At 41.9% G+C, this 17,568-nt stretch overlaps 1 protein-coding gene and 1 long non-coding RNA gene across 3 annotated transcripts in view; both read left to right on the top strand.

The window, feature by feature from the left end:
• LOC134403687 (uncharacterized) overlaps positions 1-17,568 on the top strand; it is a 51,983-nt gene that overhangs the window by 17,694 nt on the left and 16,721 nt on the right. The window lies entirely within an intron of this gene.
• Positions 1-17,568, top strand: part of AASS (aminoadipate-semialdehyde synthase) — a 51,737-nt gene that overhangs the window by 17,448 nt on the left and 16,721 nt on the right. Inside the window, exons 10-16 of one of the 2 annotated variants that reach the window (XM_063134066.1) lie at positions 4,758-4,880; positions 6,114-6,225; positions 10,324-10,383; positions 10,482-10,549; positions 14,295-14,416; positions 15,358-15,387; positions 16,545-16,674. In XM_063134066.1, coding sequence (XP_062990136.1) covers positions 4,758-4,880; positions 6,114-6,225; positions 10,324-10,383; positions 10,482-10,549; positions 14,295-14,416; positions 15,358-15,387; positions 16,545-16,674 — 645 coding nt within the window. The remainder of the gene's footprint in view (positions 1-4,757; positions 4,881-6,113; positions 6,226-10,323; positions 10,384-10,481; positions 10,550-14,294; positions 14,417-15,357; positions 15,388-16,544; positions 16,675-17,568) is intronic. The other variant, XM_063134067.1, reaches the window with a different exon arrangement.

Raw genomic sequence — 17,568 nt, 5'->3', positions numbered from 1 at the left:
CAAGTTAAAGATTTCTGTCCCGGGGTAAAACAACTTCTTCAAAAACCTTGTTCTCTTGAAGACTCTGTAATTCGCTTTCCATGGCACACTCCCATTGTTTTCGTTCAAAAGAACTTAATTGCTTTACTTCCGCATAAGAATTAGGTTCACAGCTCACGTTACAAGCGTGTATTCCAAGCCTATGGGGAGGCACGCCTTTGTTTTGTCTTTGAGACCTACGGGGGATCTGCACCTCCTCCTCCTCCTCTTGCTCTCTGTCTTCTGGCTCGGTCTGAGTTGCTACAGGCGTTTGCCTGCTAGAAGAATCTAAATCTAGTAAAACTGACGGATTATCATGTACCGATTCCCAATTCTGCTCAGCAAAGGAAGCAGATTTTGAGACAACAATTCTTCCTCCTTTGTGCAAAAACCTCCAACTACCATTTTCATAACCAACAAACATCATTTTGACTCCCCTGGGTCCTAGCTGTCTCCTTTGAGCTAAAGGAATATTCACAATTGCATAGGATCCCCAGATTCTGATGTGTTTTAAACTAGGATTTTTGCCAAAAATTAAGAAAAAAGGAATATTGTTAATGGCTGAAGACCACGTTCTGTTGCACAGATAGTTTGCAGCCATAAAAGCTTCACCCCAAAGCTTGGGATCTGCTTTGGCATCCTTCATTAAGCATTCCATTTTCGTTTTCAGCACGCCAATCCGCCGCTCCACATTCCCAGCTTGCCAAGACGCCATGGGATCTGTAAACTTATGAGAAATCCCATGCTTTCTGCAAAAATCAGCAAACTCTAGACTTCTAAACTCGCCCCCCCGATCCGAACAGAAGCTCTGTATTTGCCTTTGCAAAGATCTCTCCACCTTTTTAACCCATTCCTTTACTTTGGCTAGACACTGAGACTTTTGCTTTAACAAATATACCCATGAATAACGTGTTTTGTCATCTAAAATGACCAGGGCATATTTAGCATTCCCATAACTCTCTGGGAAAGGACCAGTCAGATCTAAATGTATTAGACCAAGAATGTCCTTATGTCTCCAGTCTCTTACACGTGGAATATTGGCTACACGTGATTTTGCCAACTTACAAACGGAACAGTCAAGGTAATTCTGGCAATTTTTTTACTCTCACATCTTCAGCAATCTTGAGAGTTTTGCCCAGAGATCTAAAACAAGGATGTCCAAATCTCCTATGGAATAAATGTAGGCAATTGTCATGGGGAGAAATGTTTTTGTAAGTCATAGAACTTGAAGAAATATCTTCCTCTCCACCTTGGCTCTTGTCCAGGAAAAACAAACCGTTTTTTAAACTGGCAGTCCCCTTCAGTTCTCCATGCCTGGAAATAAAACATTTCCCCTCCTCAAAGGAGACAGAGAACTTTTTCTCCATTAGATTTGACACACCTAAAAGAGAATGACTTAAGTTGGGAACAAAAATAGCATTAGTAAAGCTTTCGTTAAGGACAGGAATATGGCAAATTCCTTCTCCCTTCACTTCCTGCTTTGAGCCGTCAGCAAGGAAAATAAATCTGTTAGACGTGACTCTGAAGTCCAGGAAGCTTTCCATTCTAGTAGAAATAACGGAATTACAAGCTGAGTCTATCAGCCAAATAGCTGAGCTTCCGTTTCCTTCCTCCTTCGACATCTTGCTCACTCCGGCTGTAACGAGCTGTGCTGACTTCTTTGAACAAGAAGCATTTTTCCAGCGATGCTCAGAAACTTTCTCAGGTTGTAATCTCACTCTACAGTCAATCTTCTTATGTCCAATTTTGCCACATTGCCAGCAAACAATTGTTTTTTGTGGCTTGTGCTTTTTAGAAACTGAATAAGCAGATTCAGTCTCCTCCTTTTTCACAGTCCCGGTCTTAACCCCTTCAGAACCAGACCATTGTTGAAATGAGTCTGCCTTGCCGTTTGAGCTCACGGCTTCTCTCTTGGAATGTCTTTTCTGTTGTTCTTCTAATAATTTTCCACACACATAATTCAGGGTTAAATTACGGACAGTCACTCCCTCTAGGGTAGTCACCAACACGTCCCAAGACGTTGGTAAGCTAGACAAAATAATATAAGACTTCATTTCCTCTGAAAGAGTCAAGCCAGCCGATGCTAAACTTTGGAATATTTCTCTCAGCTCCTGCAAATGTTTGCCAATATCTCCAGATTCTTTTAGCATCGTCCTATACATTCTGCGTGTTAAATTTATTCGAGAACCTGCTGTATCTCTTACATATACTTCACGCAATTTTGTCCAGATCACATGAACAGCATCCTCTCTATTAACATAGAATAGCTGATCATTCCTCATACAGAGGATTATATAGGTTTTAGCTTTCTCTGCATTTCGATTCCACTCTCTCAAATCAGCTGCACTTAAATCTTCATCGGGTGGGTCTGTAACTACTTCCCACAGCCCTTGGTTTCTTAAACTCATTTCAATCTTAAATGACCAAGTAATATAATTTGTGTCTGTGAGTTGTTCCATTTGTGTATTCATTCCTATTTGAAGTGCCATAACTGCTAATTGGTTGTTTTTTCAACCCTTTTGTTATTTGAATTTCCTTTTTGGGAACTGACCGGCTTAACAACCTCAGAATCCCTTTTCAAATTCAAAAATAGCCTTCTATCAGACAGCGTGTGACTTTGCAAGACAAAAGCTTTACAAAAAAGCTTCTTCCTTTGTCTAAATCCCAACGTTCTTTTGAAAAAGCAACGCTCCAGGGCAATTAGTCAACGCACGGCTTCTCTGTCTTATCAGGTCCTACTGTTTCTCTGTTAAGAACTAGAATTATGTCCAGACTGTTACTGGGTTTCTGGGTTTCTGGGTAGCTGGGCCCATAACCTCTTGAGGTTTATATAGTATTTATTTATAAACCCTTTTGTTCACTATACCAGTGAACTAGCAGAATAGCAGCGGTTCTTAACTATGAAAGTCAGCAAAGACCAAATTAACTTCAAGACAGAGTCTGTTTTTTTTTGGTACAAAAATAAAGTATTTTACTGATAGAAAATAACACAGTTTATGGCAATACAAATTTACACCAACATACTCACACACTTGGTCATACAGATTACAGCAGGGCTCACAGCAGTAGAGAGGGAATATTTTAATCTGGTTACAAAGCTCCAAAACTCTCTTTATATACACTTCCCTGAACAAATGATGAAACCACTAATTGGCAATGGCAAGACAATTAGACTTTTGCATCATCCCAATAATTCAATAAAGTCCAGCTGCAAACTTGACCTTTAAGCTGATTGACTGATGCTGAGTCTTCAGTTTCTTCCAGGTTTTGCAGGCTTGTACAAAGATATGGAAATCACAAAAAACCAGTCCTAATTCAGGACTCCCAACAGGAGCAACTGCTGAAAAGGCCCTCTCCCTTGTTGCCATCCTCCGAGCTTCCCGAGTTTAGCCTTACAGGAGAGTGTTTTTTTTTAAATAAGATGTGAAACTTGTTTTCATCATTAATGATTCCTGCTCCAACTTACCTCAGCTTGGAGTATTGTTTGAAATAGCACTTCCAAGGGCAAAGAACAGCCAGGGAAGACAGTCCTTGGCAGGAAACGAGTGAAGGGTTCAGATTAGGGGCAGGTCCTAGATTGGGGTCCCACACCTACATTTTCTTCAAAATAAAAGTAACCAGCTTAAGCTCTCTTTCAAAGAAGTGAGCTCGGCCTTATGGTCAGTTTGGCTCTCTGTCTTTCAGACAGGTGAGAAAAAGTGAAGACCAGATAGTCTTTGCTGTACTGCATTAGTTCTTAAAACTGTGAGGCAACTTTCCAGACAGATATATGCCACCACGCGAGTCCTAGAGAGTTGTAAGAGTCCTCAAAGGCCATTTAGTCAAATCCCCCACAAATGCAGGAAATCCGCTGTTACAGCACAGGCCTGGGGAACTACGTGACAGAAGACTGCCCGAGGGAAACAGGCCTTTGCTGTTATCTTCCTCCCAGTTAATTGACCATTGTCCAACCCTAGACATGTCCTGCTAGACTTCCAGTGACTAACACGGAATCAACAACCAAGGCAGACTAACTCAGCAAACAGAGGGGATTAAAGGTGTGGATTCAGGATACAAGCAAGGTGATCAAAGGGGTTTGGGCTGAGAGGGAGGGGGGAAGAAGGAGCAGGGATGTGGCTACTTAAACTTTGTGTATCCTCAATAAACTCACTTGGGTGGCTTTGGTCGCTCCAGTCACTTCAACCCTCAACCCTCAGTGAGTGTGTGATTATTTACTACAATCCGCAGCTACAGTCTCTCCGATAGGTGGGCCATCTAGCCTTTGCTTCAAAACCTCTACCAAATAAGAGTCCACAGCCTTCCCAAGCAGCTCGTAGTGTCGGGAAATTCTTCTACTGTGATTGGGATCAGACATACATGTGCAAATTTGATTGGCTTATGTGATGGTTATAAAACACACCTGAATGCATGGAAATATCAAAGTCATGAAATGGGCCACAAATGCAGGGTGGTGTTTTTTTAAGTATTCAAAAGGGGAGTTCAAAAGGACAAAATGACCTGGGGTGCCATTTAGTCTAGTACCAGCCCTGTCTTGCAGAACTATGATTCCCAGGATTCTCTGGGGAAGGCCGTTAGTGCTACAAATCCTCTGTTAGTAGTCTGTCTGGTTCAGATGTTGATTTCTTTTGACACTGTTGATGATATTGCCTTTGGGAGTCATATCTCCAGGATGTCATAAATTGAAAATTGTTTCTTTGCTATGGATGTGTTGTTGTTGTTTTTTAAACCGACTCTTTTAGACTTGTTGCGATATGTGACATCTCAGCAGACACTGAAGGATCTATAGAATTTATGACCGAATGTACAACGATCGACAGTCCCTTCTGCATGTATGATGCTGACCAGCACATTATCCATGACAGGTGAGAGGGGCTCTCAAACTTGCACTGGCTTGGTTTTGTGTTAAACGCTCAGTTTGAAAACCACAGCAGCAATTATACTGGTTTGTTTTATTTAATTGTGGTGAATACAATTAAGGCTTCTCCAAGCAAATAAAGGCCTGGATCCTAAGGGAAGTTAACTTAAGGAAGGACATGGAAAGAAAGTTTCCTGTGTGGAGAGCTTCCCCTAAGCTGCTCCGGATGGTCTGGGGACTGCTGAGGGAGGAGGGGACAGACAACTTTCCTTAGGCTCATTTACCAAGCCCCTCCACCAACCCACCCCCAATTTCAGCAACCAACTGCAACCCAACTCGCATTGCTTAGGAGGCACCCCAGCCCTCCTGGCTTTTTGGCATGTGGGGGGGGGGGCGGGCGGGGAGGCGTCACCAGCCTCTGTGACATTTATTAATAAACCTCTCCTTCGCTGCCACCACCCTATTCTTTATTTTCTAAAAGAACAAGGGAATATTAAACCTTTTGTGTGTGAGTGTGCATGTGTATTATCTCCCTGAAGTAACGCATATGATTGAACAGACATGGTTGTTAAACAAAATAAGAATAAAGTTTATTTGTATAGAAAAACATTTTAAAAGACACTTCAAGATTATTCTGCTTTCTCCACATACATCTACCTTCCTCAACTTCCCAGGGAATACTAACCACCTCCAAATCCGATAACTTCACTTTCTTAATACTATCTGGTAACAAGCCTCTACTAAACCCCACTCAACCTCACTAACCCTGACTGACTCCTCTAACTGCCCCCAAACTCCTTAACTGTCTCTCACTCACTCCTTCTCTCTCTCTCCATTCAAATCAACCAACCAATCAGGTGACACCATTCACACTGATCACCATTCTAACTCCCCCTCCCACTTACTTACCATTTCCTGAAAATAAAAGAATTGGCCACAGCAAATCCAAACCTGAACCAAATACTTAAACATACACATATAGACAACAATCTGAATTATCATTTTGTCACAGCAGGCAAGCATGAAAGTGTCTCCATGGGGGAGGCAGGGATAGGAAACTTTTCTTCTGAACTTCTTTAAGCTCTCCTCTTAGGAGCCCCAATCAAAGTATTATTTCTTTGTCTTCTGCCATTTTACTCCCCTCCCATTTTATTCTCACAACACCCTTGTGAGGTAGGTTAGGCTGAGAGAGAGCTTGCAAAGTATTTGGGGTGTGGAATCAAACTGCTCTGTCTTCCAGCGTGGAGGGATCTGGGATTTTGATGTGCTCAATTGACAATCTGCCAGCTCAGCTTCCTATAGAATCTACGGAATGTTTTGGGGACATGCTCTTTCCTTACATCGAAGAAATGGTAAGCCAGGGACATGTTTTAATTCCGGGTGCTTGTGGGTTTACGTGTTGCAACGTTTCTGGTCTGCCTTCTATGTAGGAAATCTGCTGTAAAACATAAGTGGTTTTCAGGAAACTAGCTGTACCCGGTGTAACTTACGCCATTTTAGCATATCTTAAAAGTTTATTAATTAAATATCATCATGGGGGCGCGGGCTGTTTGGAGGCCGCCGATACAGTGCCGTCTGGCAGACCTGGGGGGCAGGGAGGTTGGGGGGAGGGGGAGCAGGTGTCCCCCTCTCCCCAGGGTTCCTGTCAGTCTTGGGCCGCCCACCCAGCTCACATGAGATTAGGCTGGGGCCTCGGCTCGCGGCAGGCAAGTGGCCTCCCACCCGGCCACCAAGGGCCCCGGCTGTGCCTCGCTCATGCTCCGTACCTTGGCGCTGCCCCCTTTGTGTGTGTGTGTGGGGGAGCGAAGAGGCAGAAAGGGGGGTAGGATTACCTTGGAAAGCCCGGAGGAGTCGGGCGAGGGGCTTAGCAACCTGTATCTGCTGACGTTACACATTGTTACTGTTGCTTAGCAACCTGTATCAGCTGAAGCCTTTACGGAAACATACCTAAGCGTTTTATAGATATATAGATAGATATGTGTTTAAAACCTTCATTTTTACTGTGTTGATTCTGTAGTATCAACATTGTAAACTGGAATGTGTAGATCTTTCCAAATAACACTGTTTTGTTGGATAGCCCCCCACCCCCAAACTAAGCCTATATGTTTCAAGAATACTTCATAGCGGCTAGTAAATGCAGGTGACATGGGGACTTGCACAAACCTACCTTACAGGAGCTGTTCCAATAAAATGTTTTGTTCAAAGAATGGTTGTTCTTTTTCAGTATGCGCTTCAGCTGTAGTCATCTGGCCGGTTGCCTGGGGAAGGGGGAGCCGTTCCCTCTCCTTCAGAGGAAGGCCAGTTGCAGAGGTGGCTGACTGGTGGAATTAATTTCTCCTTGGTGGGGATGTCCCAAAGCCAAATCTGATTGGCTGTTGGTGTCATGACATCATGTTCATTCTATGATTGGTTGGGTGTCACACAATGAAGCTGCTCTTTTAAGTGAGGGAAAATGATGCCACCAGATTTGGGGAATGATGGCTGTGAAGAAGTGGGGTTAAAAACAAAAACCCAACCCCTCGCTGCCTACTCTTGCATTCATTTGTGGGGGTGGGAAGTGGAGGGGTGGGGATAGAAAATGTTTTTATGCGTCTCCTAACATAGAAACATTTTGAAGCTAAAACCATAACCATTTGATGCAAGACTAGTTCTAACTAAAAAATTCTTTAAAGTAGAATTAGTAGCTCCACCTGCTGTAAGATAAAGAAATAACCATATCATGTACGTCAATAGACTTGAGCATTGTTTATTTAACTCTAAACTTTGGAGCAGGGTTGCCAGCTTTTCAACTGGCCTCTGTAGCTATGTCTTTAATAGCAGCATGATATTCAGATGTGAATAGGTCCTAATATTTATTTACATCCTTTGAAAAGCTTCGCCGTCTGACTTTTGCGCATCAAGCTGCTATGAAAGACAGAAATGTAAGACATGTGGACTTTCCCCGCCCTCCTGGTCGTGGTTTTTAGCTGTACTTTGAAGTCATGGAGACTGTGGAGCGATGTGTTGATGGCATTGGTTGAGACATAAATGGTTGCTACAGGGTGTTAATGGCTGTTATGTGGGCACTGTAGTTCAGACAGGAAACTAGAGGTGCCAACATAAGGTTTGTTTAACGAGGAGAGTGTTCTGCTATGCATCTTTGTGCTATAACAAGTGAGAGTGTCTTACAAAGTTATTTTTGTCTAGGACATCATTATTGATCTAGGCTTGCTTTTGATGTGGATATAGTTTGTAACAAACAGGTACGCTAACTATTTCCAGTTGCCCATATCTTTAAGAAAAAAACAACCAGCAAGAAATTTAAAAAATGCAGCACATCTTGTAAAAACAGTTTTCCATCTCACTCGAGATCCTGGTAGACTCCAATAATTCAAGGGATCAAATCAGGCTGCAATCCTATACATGCTTACCTGGAGGTAAGTCCCATTGAATATAACTTCTGAGTAAGCATGCATAGGACTGCATGGTTAACTCATTAATTTAAAGATATAGGGCACGAGTGAAATGAAAAGCTACACATTTAGTTTTGAATGATTAAAAACGGCATATTTCCCTTACTATGTGGCGTAAGCCTTCTCTGGTCATTTAAAATTACCTCTCCGCCTTTTCCATGTTGCCTTCATTTGCATACATGAACTTTAAAATCTCTCTATGCTGCCTATAAATAAACAGGAAATTATTATCTGTAGCCACCAAGAACCAGGTTATCTGCCCAAATAAACAAGCTCTTGGAAGGCTTGGTGTATTAATGATTTGAAATATTATTGTACATTATTGTGAATCATAGCATAACGTTGGCTAATTAGAGAGAGACCCATGGCCATATGGATGGTTGCCAGCACCCCCCTCCTCCGCAAGCTCTGCTTGGTGCTAATAGGAGCCTTTTTACGTGGGAGAAACTCTTTGTAACTGCCACTCTGGGATTTCAGCTACAGCCAGTCATGATTAGCTGCTTACCAAATGGTATTTATCTGATCCAGTCATGACTAATTGCCAACCAAACTGGTATTTATTTGGTCCAGTGATGGCTAGCTATCAAGCAAACTGATAGTGTACTGATCAGTCATGACTAGTTGCTGAACAACTAGTAGTTACTGATCCAACCACTAGAACTGTTCAATCAGCTGACAGATACCAATGACTAAGATGTGGGGGGAGTTAAACCCCTGAAGCTCCTATTTGACATGGGGTGGAAACTGCTTTGGGAGGTGTGGGGAAGCTTTGACCCTCTAGGCAGAGTTGGATTCCATCTCCCATGATCCCTGGCTATTGACCATGGTGGCTAGGGTTGATGGGAGTTGGACTCCATCAACGCCAAGAGGACTACAGTTTCCCCACTCTGTGCTATGGACTCAACAGCTTTTGATGGGCATGGATTTTCAGAAATGTGCTCTTTTACAAAAAAAATAAAGATGCAATCAATGTGTGATTACATTTCCTTGTCCCGGGCTTCTTTTAAATGGAGATGCTGGCACTAAGCTGTTGTCCCTGCCCAAAAGTACATTGTCACACTGGCCAGAAATTGAACCCGGCCTCCAGACAGCTGATTAAAATTCTGGTACCCAACACACATTGCAGCTTTTTTGCTCACTCTTTGGGTCTACTGTAGATTAGCTCACTGATCAATCTAGTTACTTATCTCTCCCTGAATGATTGCTTTTCAGTTGATAGGAAAGCTGCTCTCAACCTGCCTCTTACGTTTTTAGCTCTTGCATTTTTCTTGTTTTTTCTATCCAATCCCTTTTAAGTGCAGAAAAAAGAAATTACAATAAGAGCTCTTCCCCAAATTACACTTCTAGCATTGCATGTCTCCACTTACAAAAGTTGGGGAACTACTGAGCTCTTTATTTTCTATTAGGGAGGTCACGAATAAACTTTGTCCTTTTGGGGGGGCTTGTTTGCTTGTCCTCTCCCTTATTCCAAAACAGCCTTCACCCCTCCAGCCTTTGCACCACATGGCATTGCAAACCTGTCAATCCCCACCCCGCCCCCCAAATAGCAACTTGGCTGCTTACCCATATTCTTCACCTAGGTACTGCTAGCTCTTGATTCACCATTTGGGAACTACTGACAGATTTATAATATAGAGCTATATGGCACAAATGTCTTTTTGTGCTTGTATTGTGTCCTTCTCATCTAAATGGTAGCAGTTAACAATTCTAAAAAGAGAAGAAGAAGGAAAAATGAGGAGAGGGAGAAAGAAGTGAATCTAGGAAGAAAGGATTTAATTGACAATTAAAATCCAGGAGAATTTTCTGTTCTTCAAGGTGGGATGACTAGCAACATAACCTGCATTTTAATCTGAGTTTACGTCTTGACAGTTCCCCTGTTTTTAATGAAATATAATTTCCCAAGGCTATTTTATTTTTGAAAGATAATTATCTGTCTCAAGACGTGTGTGTGTGAAAAGCAAGTGCTTTGACTGAAAAAAAAACCCTTGATCTCCACAGCTGCTATCTGAAGCCTCCGAGCCCCTTGAAAGCCAGAATTACTCACCTGTAGTTAGAGATGTAAGTCTTGAAAACCAATTGCTTCCCTTTCTGTAACTCCAGCATACCAAGGTCAGCTGCCAGGAAAGTAATTGATGTGTTTCGTATACTTTTTATAGGCAGTGATTGCATCGAATGGTTCATTGACTGATAAGTATAAATATATCCAGAAACTGAGGGAGAGCAGGTAATGCATGGATTTCTTTCTTCCTCTCCAAAGTTTTATTTGATTGACGTTCTAAATTATGTCTATATATGTATGTATTTTAATTGTGTTTCTGAATGTGTCACTGTATATATTTCACTGCTGATGGCCTTTTGCTACCTTGTTTTAGAAGGTGAAGTTCTATAGTAGCACAGGGAATGCATGATCTAATTGTGATCATGCAGGTGCAAGAGGTGTAAATATCGGCCATTCTTTGCAAGGCTTTCACGGGCAGAGTTAATGAATCCATATTTAGCTATTGACTTCCCTCTGTGCACCTTGTGAAAGAGTCACTGAGGGTCTTCCTGACTTGATTGATGCAATGTGTTGTACCCGGGGCTGCCTGTGAAGCTAACCTGAAAGCTTCAATTAGGGCAGAATGCAGCTGCCAGAATTTTGCCCAGAATAGGCAGGTGAAATAAAATTATTATGATGCTGGAAGAGTTGCCTCAGCTGCCTGTTCTGAGCTCAATTTGAGGAGCTGGTTCTTACCTTTTAAAACCCCTAAATATCTTTGGACTCAAATACCAGAAGGAGTGCCTCTCTACTAGCGCCTTAAGATCTTTGCTTGATGTTCTTTTCCATGTATCCTTGCTAGAGGGAAGTTGGTTATGTGGCAGGAAGGGAGAGAGCCTGGCCCCCTTTCTGGAATACCCTCCCCAGTGAGTAGGAGCAGCAGCTGAGGGCCACATGTCCGTCCCGGCTGCTGTTGCATTTGCTCACCCAGCAACAAAACCCACCAATTTTGCAAGGAAACAAGACATGTAGGCAAGCAGAATCACACTTTTAGAAGCCTCACAATTCAGCAGAAATTTCAGTGGTGGGAGTGGGAATGTATACTGGTGCCGTCATTACAATCTTTTTTGGGTACCAGCTCAAAGCATTTGCCCAGGCATTTTAAAACTGATTATATTGCTTAGTTTGCTTTTATTTTAATGTTGCCTCTAAATTGTTTTATGGAGGTTTTATTTTCTTTTGTTACTAGAAATTCCTATTCTGCTATAACTAGCTTTTATTCATGCCTATTGTATACCACCCTGATATCAATGAAGATGAAGGTCAATCTAAAGTTAAGCCATTTAAAATAAATATCTAGTTGCAGGTTCTCAGAAAATAAGGCAGGTGGGTCTCCTTACCTTATGGAAGTTACTAGAGTAAAAGGTAGAGAGTTATTGTCAATTCTGGCTGGGGATGATGGGAGCTGTAGTTGAATACATCTGGAACCAGGTTGGGGGAGGCTGAAGTGTATAGACTGCTTTTGAAGGAGGCATTCTTTTTTATTTTTTTATTTTATTTATTACACTTACATACCGCTCCCATAGCCAGGGCTCTCTGGGCGGTTTACAGAAATTCTAAAATTGAGATAAAAACGAGTATACAAAATTTAAAATTCTAAAACACAGAACATACACACATAAAGCATTAAAAACCATTAAAAAACTAAACATGTGGGTGATTAAGATGTGCCGCCATATGCCTGGGCAAAGAGGAAAGTCTTAATCTGGCGCCGGAAAGATAGCAGCGTTGGTGCCAGGCGAGCCTTGTCAGGGAGATCGTTCCATAGTTTAGGGGCCACCACCGAAAAGGCCCTGTGCCTCGTTGGCACACTCTGAGCCTCTCTCGGAGTAGGCACCCGGAGGAGGACCTTAGATGTTGAATGTAGTGACCGGGTATATTCACGTCGGGAGAGGCATTCTGTCAGGTATTGTGGTCCCAAGCCGTGTAAGGCTTTATAAGTCAAAAACAGCACCTTGAATTGGGCTCGGAAACATACAGGCAGCCAGTACAAGCGGACCAGAGCAGGTGTTATATAGTCGAACCTTTTGGTACCCGAAATCAATCTGGCTGCTGCATTTTGCACGAGCTGCAGCTTCCGAACCGTCTTCAAAGGCAGCCCTGCGTAGAGTGCATTGCAGTATTGGAGGTTACCAGTATTGGAGGTTAAAAACTTGGAGGTTACCAGAGCATGGACAACTGAAGCCAGGTTATCCCTGTCCAGATAGGGGCATAGCTGGGCCACCAACCGGAGTTTGTAAAAGGCACTCTGTGCCACTGAGGTCACCTGAGCATTACTGGAGTTTTTAATTTTTTGTTTTAGTGATATAAAATGGTAAGACGGTGTTAAGATGTTAAAGTATTGTAGGCATGTTTTTAACGTATGGTTTCCGTGGTTGTATCATAGTCATTGTAGACGTCTGTATTGTGCGAAGGTTTATCTTTCATATTATGGTGGTCTGAAATCTTGGAAATTGAGAGGGAAGCTGGGCAGGGTTTCCAAGGCTGAGTGCTCAGCATAGTTTTCTGTTACTCCCATGTCTAGAAAAATCAGAAGAAATTATACAAAATGAGCAAATGTGTGTAGACCTCCCTAACTCAAACAGGCCCCAGAATGGAACCTTTTTACGATTTGGTTGTCATGTCACAACTGCAAATCGCAGGGATGCATGCCACCTGCGAGCCACTTCCACTTTGTTGTTGGATTAACTGCTGGGTTGTTTAGCCCTTAAACAATCTATCAGTCCAGGTTCGCACAACATGCTGACAACCTCTGATTGCATTGATCAGAGATTGTTTACAGAAATAAAAGTGGCTTGCACACAAATGGATTAATTTGCTGCCATGACATGCAAACAGCCCCTGTGTAACAATTTTCATAGAGTACACACCTCTTTCAGTATCCGTTTATTTAAAATATTTCTGCTCTTGGCTCCCATCTGTACAGTATCCCCAAGGCTGCTAAAAATCAATAATTAAAAATGCCATAATCACCACTACTCCATAAATAATGTACCAGTCAGCAAGATGAGCAAAACACCAAGCAAGATAACCTAAGACAGGTGGTTCTCAAACTTGTTTTCATTGCAGACCACTTGAAAAATTGCTGGGCATTTTTGGTGGAACACTTAATAAACTTTTTTAATTTTACAAATCAAAGGACATACATAACAAATAACTTGATAACCATTGTCTTGCCTTTCTGATGTGGAAGCTCTGATGTAATAAAGTTTCCACCCAGATCAAAGGTATTTTGAAACAATATTTTTTTGACCTGGTAACTGAAATCAGATAGGGAGGGAGCTAAACACTTCAGGCAAAGAGTTTCACACAGTGGGTGCTACTTCCAAGAAGGCTCTGTTATGTACTTACTTGCTGTATCTCTGCCCATGGTGGGACATAGATCTTTACACAGGTAGTTTTGTAGGAAATGAAGTTGTCCTTAAGATATCTGGCTCCCAAACTATTGAACTGGACTATGCCAACTCTTTTAAACTGGACCAACTCTTTGAACTATGCCAACTCTTTTGAACTGGACTTGGAAATGAATCATCAGCCAATGGCAATAATATTATATTGGTATAATATTATCAAGACATTAGGACCCACGTTGCCACATTCTGCATCAACAATTTTCATCGTAGAAAAGAACACAAAATTACTATAATCGTATGACCAGGAGTAATTTTTACCGGTTTCAGTGTAAACATGAAAATGCAGAGCAATCACAACAGATGTTGTGGGATACAGACATAATACAGTGCACTGTTAAGCTGGTCTGTGTTCCCTTCCAAAGTCATACTTAAACAGCTTTGGCTAAAGTTAGGAGAGCTTTGAATGATAGAATTGAAACCATCATATTAATTTAAATAGAGTTCTTTGTTTTTAATGCTGAACGTTTGAAGTGTATGTTGTTGATGAACTTCTCTTTGCTTAATTTTGTCTCTTCTAGGGAATACACCCAGTCACTAACCATGGATAAGAAGAAGAAGATCTTGATACTTGGTTCTGGATATGTCTCTGGGCCTGTGATTGAATACCTCACAAGAGACCCTAATGTTGAAATAACAGCAGGTTTGTAAGTAAGATTATAACCCTAAAAATGCAAAGTAGATGAAATTACAGAAGGGATGCTTTGTATATGTAAAGCTTCCCTCTATGGAGTACTTTTGCATACTGACATCAGTGTTCCAGTTCCTCACTGGCTAGGGTGTGGTGGGTCCAGCACAGTCGTACCATTCACAGAAGGGGCATTCCACGCACAGAAGTGGCCCTTCCCCAAGTGCCACTCTCCTGAGAATGGAAGCTCATGAAACAATTGCAGTGAATCCCACCCATTAATTTTTGAGTCATGTCTTAAGAAGCTGGTAAAAGCAGATGGCGAGCATGTGCCTTCATGAGAATTGGATGAGGTCTTACGTTTGCTTGAAGCCTCGGTGTATACATATTTGAGATAACATGACTGAGATGGAACTAAACCATACAGTCCAGTTTTGGAATCAGGTTTTCAACACACCGTTGAAAACACGCGATTACCTGCTTATGCTTATCTTTTGGAGGCATTGTGTTACTTCTGTTTGTGTAGTTGGTATGAACTTTCCCAGTTCTTGGATTACAATCTTTTCCGAAATACAAATAGTGAGATTTGAGAAATAATGGGGTTGGAGGGAATTTCAGCCTATCCCCCACCCCCACCCCACCCCACCCCACCCACAATTTCTGAGCATTTCAGGTGCAGTTCTATTGTGGTCTGAAGAACTCTCCAGTCACGGCTGATAGAAATGTAGCCTTTTTCTTTTGTTTAAACAAAGGCTCAAATCCTCATGACACTAGCTAGCAAGTGGCACCAAAGAGACTCTGAGACTGCACAAGGCCTTCTGGCTGTCACCCCACCCACTTCTCTATGTGATGGACACTGTAGAAGTGAATGGCCTGCATGGCTTCGCATTTCTAAGACCTTGGCATCTTTCAGTTTTTCATTTGTTGATCTTCTTGATTTCTTCCCCTTCTAACAGTTTCTTCGTTGGGCCTTTATCCTAGAACAGGTACTGCTTTGCCTGCATGGATTAGCTTAGTTTTAGTCGGGTTTTGTATAGCTTTGGAATACACTCAGCACAACTCCTCCACTTGCTTTTTATGAACTCAGAACATGATTTCACAGAATATTCACTTTTTTGGGTTGCTGTGTTTATCCCAACAAAATTATCCAAGCCAGGAGGAGATTTCATTCTTTTTGTGGTATTACTTCCTGACATTTCCTTCTTGAGTTTCCTTTCCCTCTTATCACCATCAGGAAAACCTTAATGTTTCCTCCTCTAGTATAATGGAGGTGTTTGGAAGTTCAAACTGTAGTTTGAAGCTGGCTTGTCTTCTACAAACTGTAGTTAAGATTAACCACAGTTTGTTGGGTTTCGACAGCACAGCCAGTTATTAAACAGAAGCAAATGCTTCCAAACGAGAGGAACACATGAGCCCTTGCCTTGCCTAGGTTCATTCGTGCAATGCTAAACTATGTTTTCATGTTATGTTTAAACCAGCCCATTGTGTTCTTTTCCTTACTTACCAAACATCTTGTACAGCTAAAATATTTGACAGAGGTTTTTTTTGTTTTGCTTTGTGTTTTTTTTGAAAGAAGATAATTAAAATGCTTCATCAGTGCAATTCTCTGCTGTTCCTTATTTCTAAGAATTCAGTTGTACCATATAATAATGTTTGGGCTCTTTTGGTTTTCCTCTTTGGGGCAAATGTCGTAATGCAGATCTGCATTACATCCAGTGCCATTTTCATGTAACAAAGGTGTTCGGTGTGGGTTTTTTTCCCCTGCTTAAAAGAGGGACGGGTGTGTGAAGGGGAAGAATACTTCTTACATCGACTTGCCATAAGTGCTGGTAATTCGGCTCACCCTCTGCCACCTTTGTGACACCTCTACAGCTTTGTTGTTGGATTTTCCTAAAGGGTTTATGCTCCCACTTACTTACAGATGTCAAGGTGCCTTAAGGAAGAGAGGTTTGAGAAGTATGCAGTCTGATTTTTGGGTGACGAGATGCATATAAAGCAAGCTTTGGTATAAGGAGAGGTTGCATGATCATTTATGGCTAAGTTGTCTGAAAACAAGCTTGGACAGGATTTAGTTTACGTGACGAGAGCTTAAGAGGAGAGTTTCTGCATGCTGATTTCACCCGGTGTTCTTGCTGTGTAACAGCATCTGTCATGAAGAAGCAACTTGAGCAGCTGACAAAGAAACACAGCAGTGTTGTACCTGTCATTGTGGATGTCACTGAAGATGAGGAGAGACTATCGTCCATGGTGAAGAAGCACAACCTTGTTATTAGGTCAGTGTTCTGGTGATCATGCACATGCGTTGGCAATTCCAAAGGGTGACAGTGGGCCCTTTATCCCGGCTCAGTATGCATACAGTACAATATGGATTACAACAGTAAAAAATATCATAGCGATAAAACTGATAGAATGGCAAGCAAAACTAATCACAAAGCCAAAGACAGTACATTCAACTTAAAAGTGCCTGAGGAAATAATTACATTTTGACCTGGCACTGAAAACAGTACGGTGTGGAAGGGGTTATTCCAAAGTCTAGAGCGTAGGTAGGCAACCTGGTTCTCTCCAGATGTTTTGAACTATAGCTCCCATCAGCACCAGCCAGCGTGGGCAGTGGGAATCGTAGTCCATCATATCTGGAGGCGGGCGCCAGGTGCCTACCCCTAGTCTAGAAGGTATCTGTCTAGAAAATCCATTGCTTCTCATGTTGCAATAAACGTGTTCTTTCATTACGTGAATGACAGGGGTACCCCAAATATGCGGCAGAGTCTTGCTATTTACTGTTTTACTCTGTACAGCACCATGTACATTGATGGTGCTATATAAATAAATAATAATAATAATGCGGCTCCCCGCTTCATGTGCATGCGTTGGAAGATGCTTGCCACTATGAAGAGTGCATCCAGTGCGTTTCTAGAGTGATATGCCATTTTTTTTTACATATTAACTGAAATGATCTAGCTATGGAAATGTGCTGAGAGGCTTGGGAATGTGCATATCTTTTGTACAGTAGATGCTGCCTTTGATACCTTGGTTAACATTTATTTCCTGCTAACTATTCCATGCTATACAAAACACAAGTGTGATAAAGCCCCCTGCTCAGGAAACGTTGTCATGATCATTGTTGGGTTTGTTATATTTCTTTTTACATTTAATATCCTGCCCTTCCT

Source organism: Elgaria multicarinata, chromosome 9 (genome assembly GCF_023053635.1).
Source record: "Elgaria multicarinata webbii isolate HBS135686 ecotype San Diego chromosome 9, rElgMul1.1.pri, whole genome shotgun sequence".
Lineage (NCBI taxonomy): Eukaryota > Metazoa > Chordata > Lepidosauria > Squamata > Anguidae > Elgaria > Elgaria multicarinata.
The sequence above is the reverse complement of the archived record's forward strand: the minus strand, read 5'-3'. Positions and strand labels throughout refer to the sequence as shown.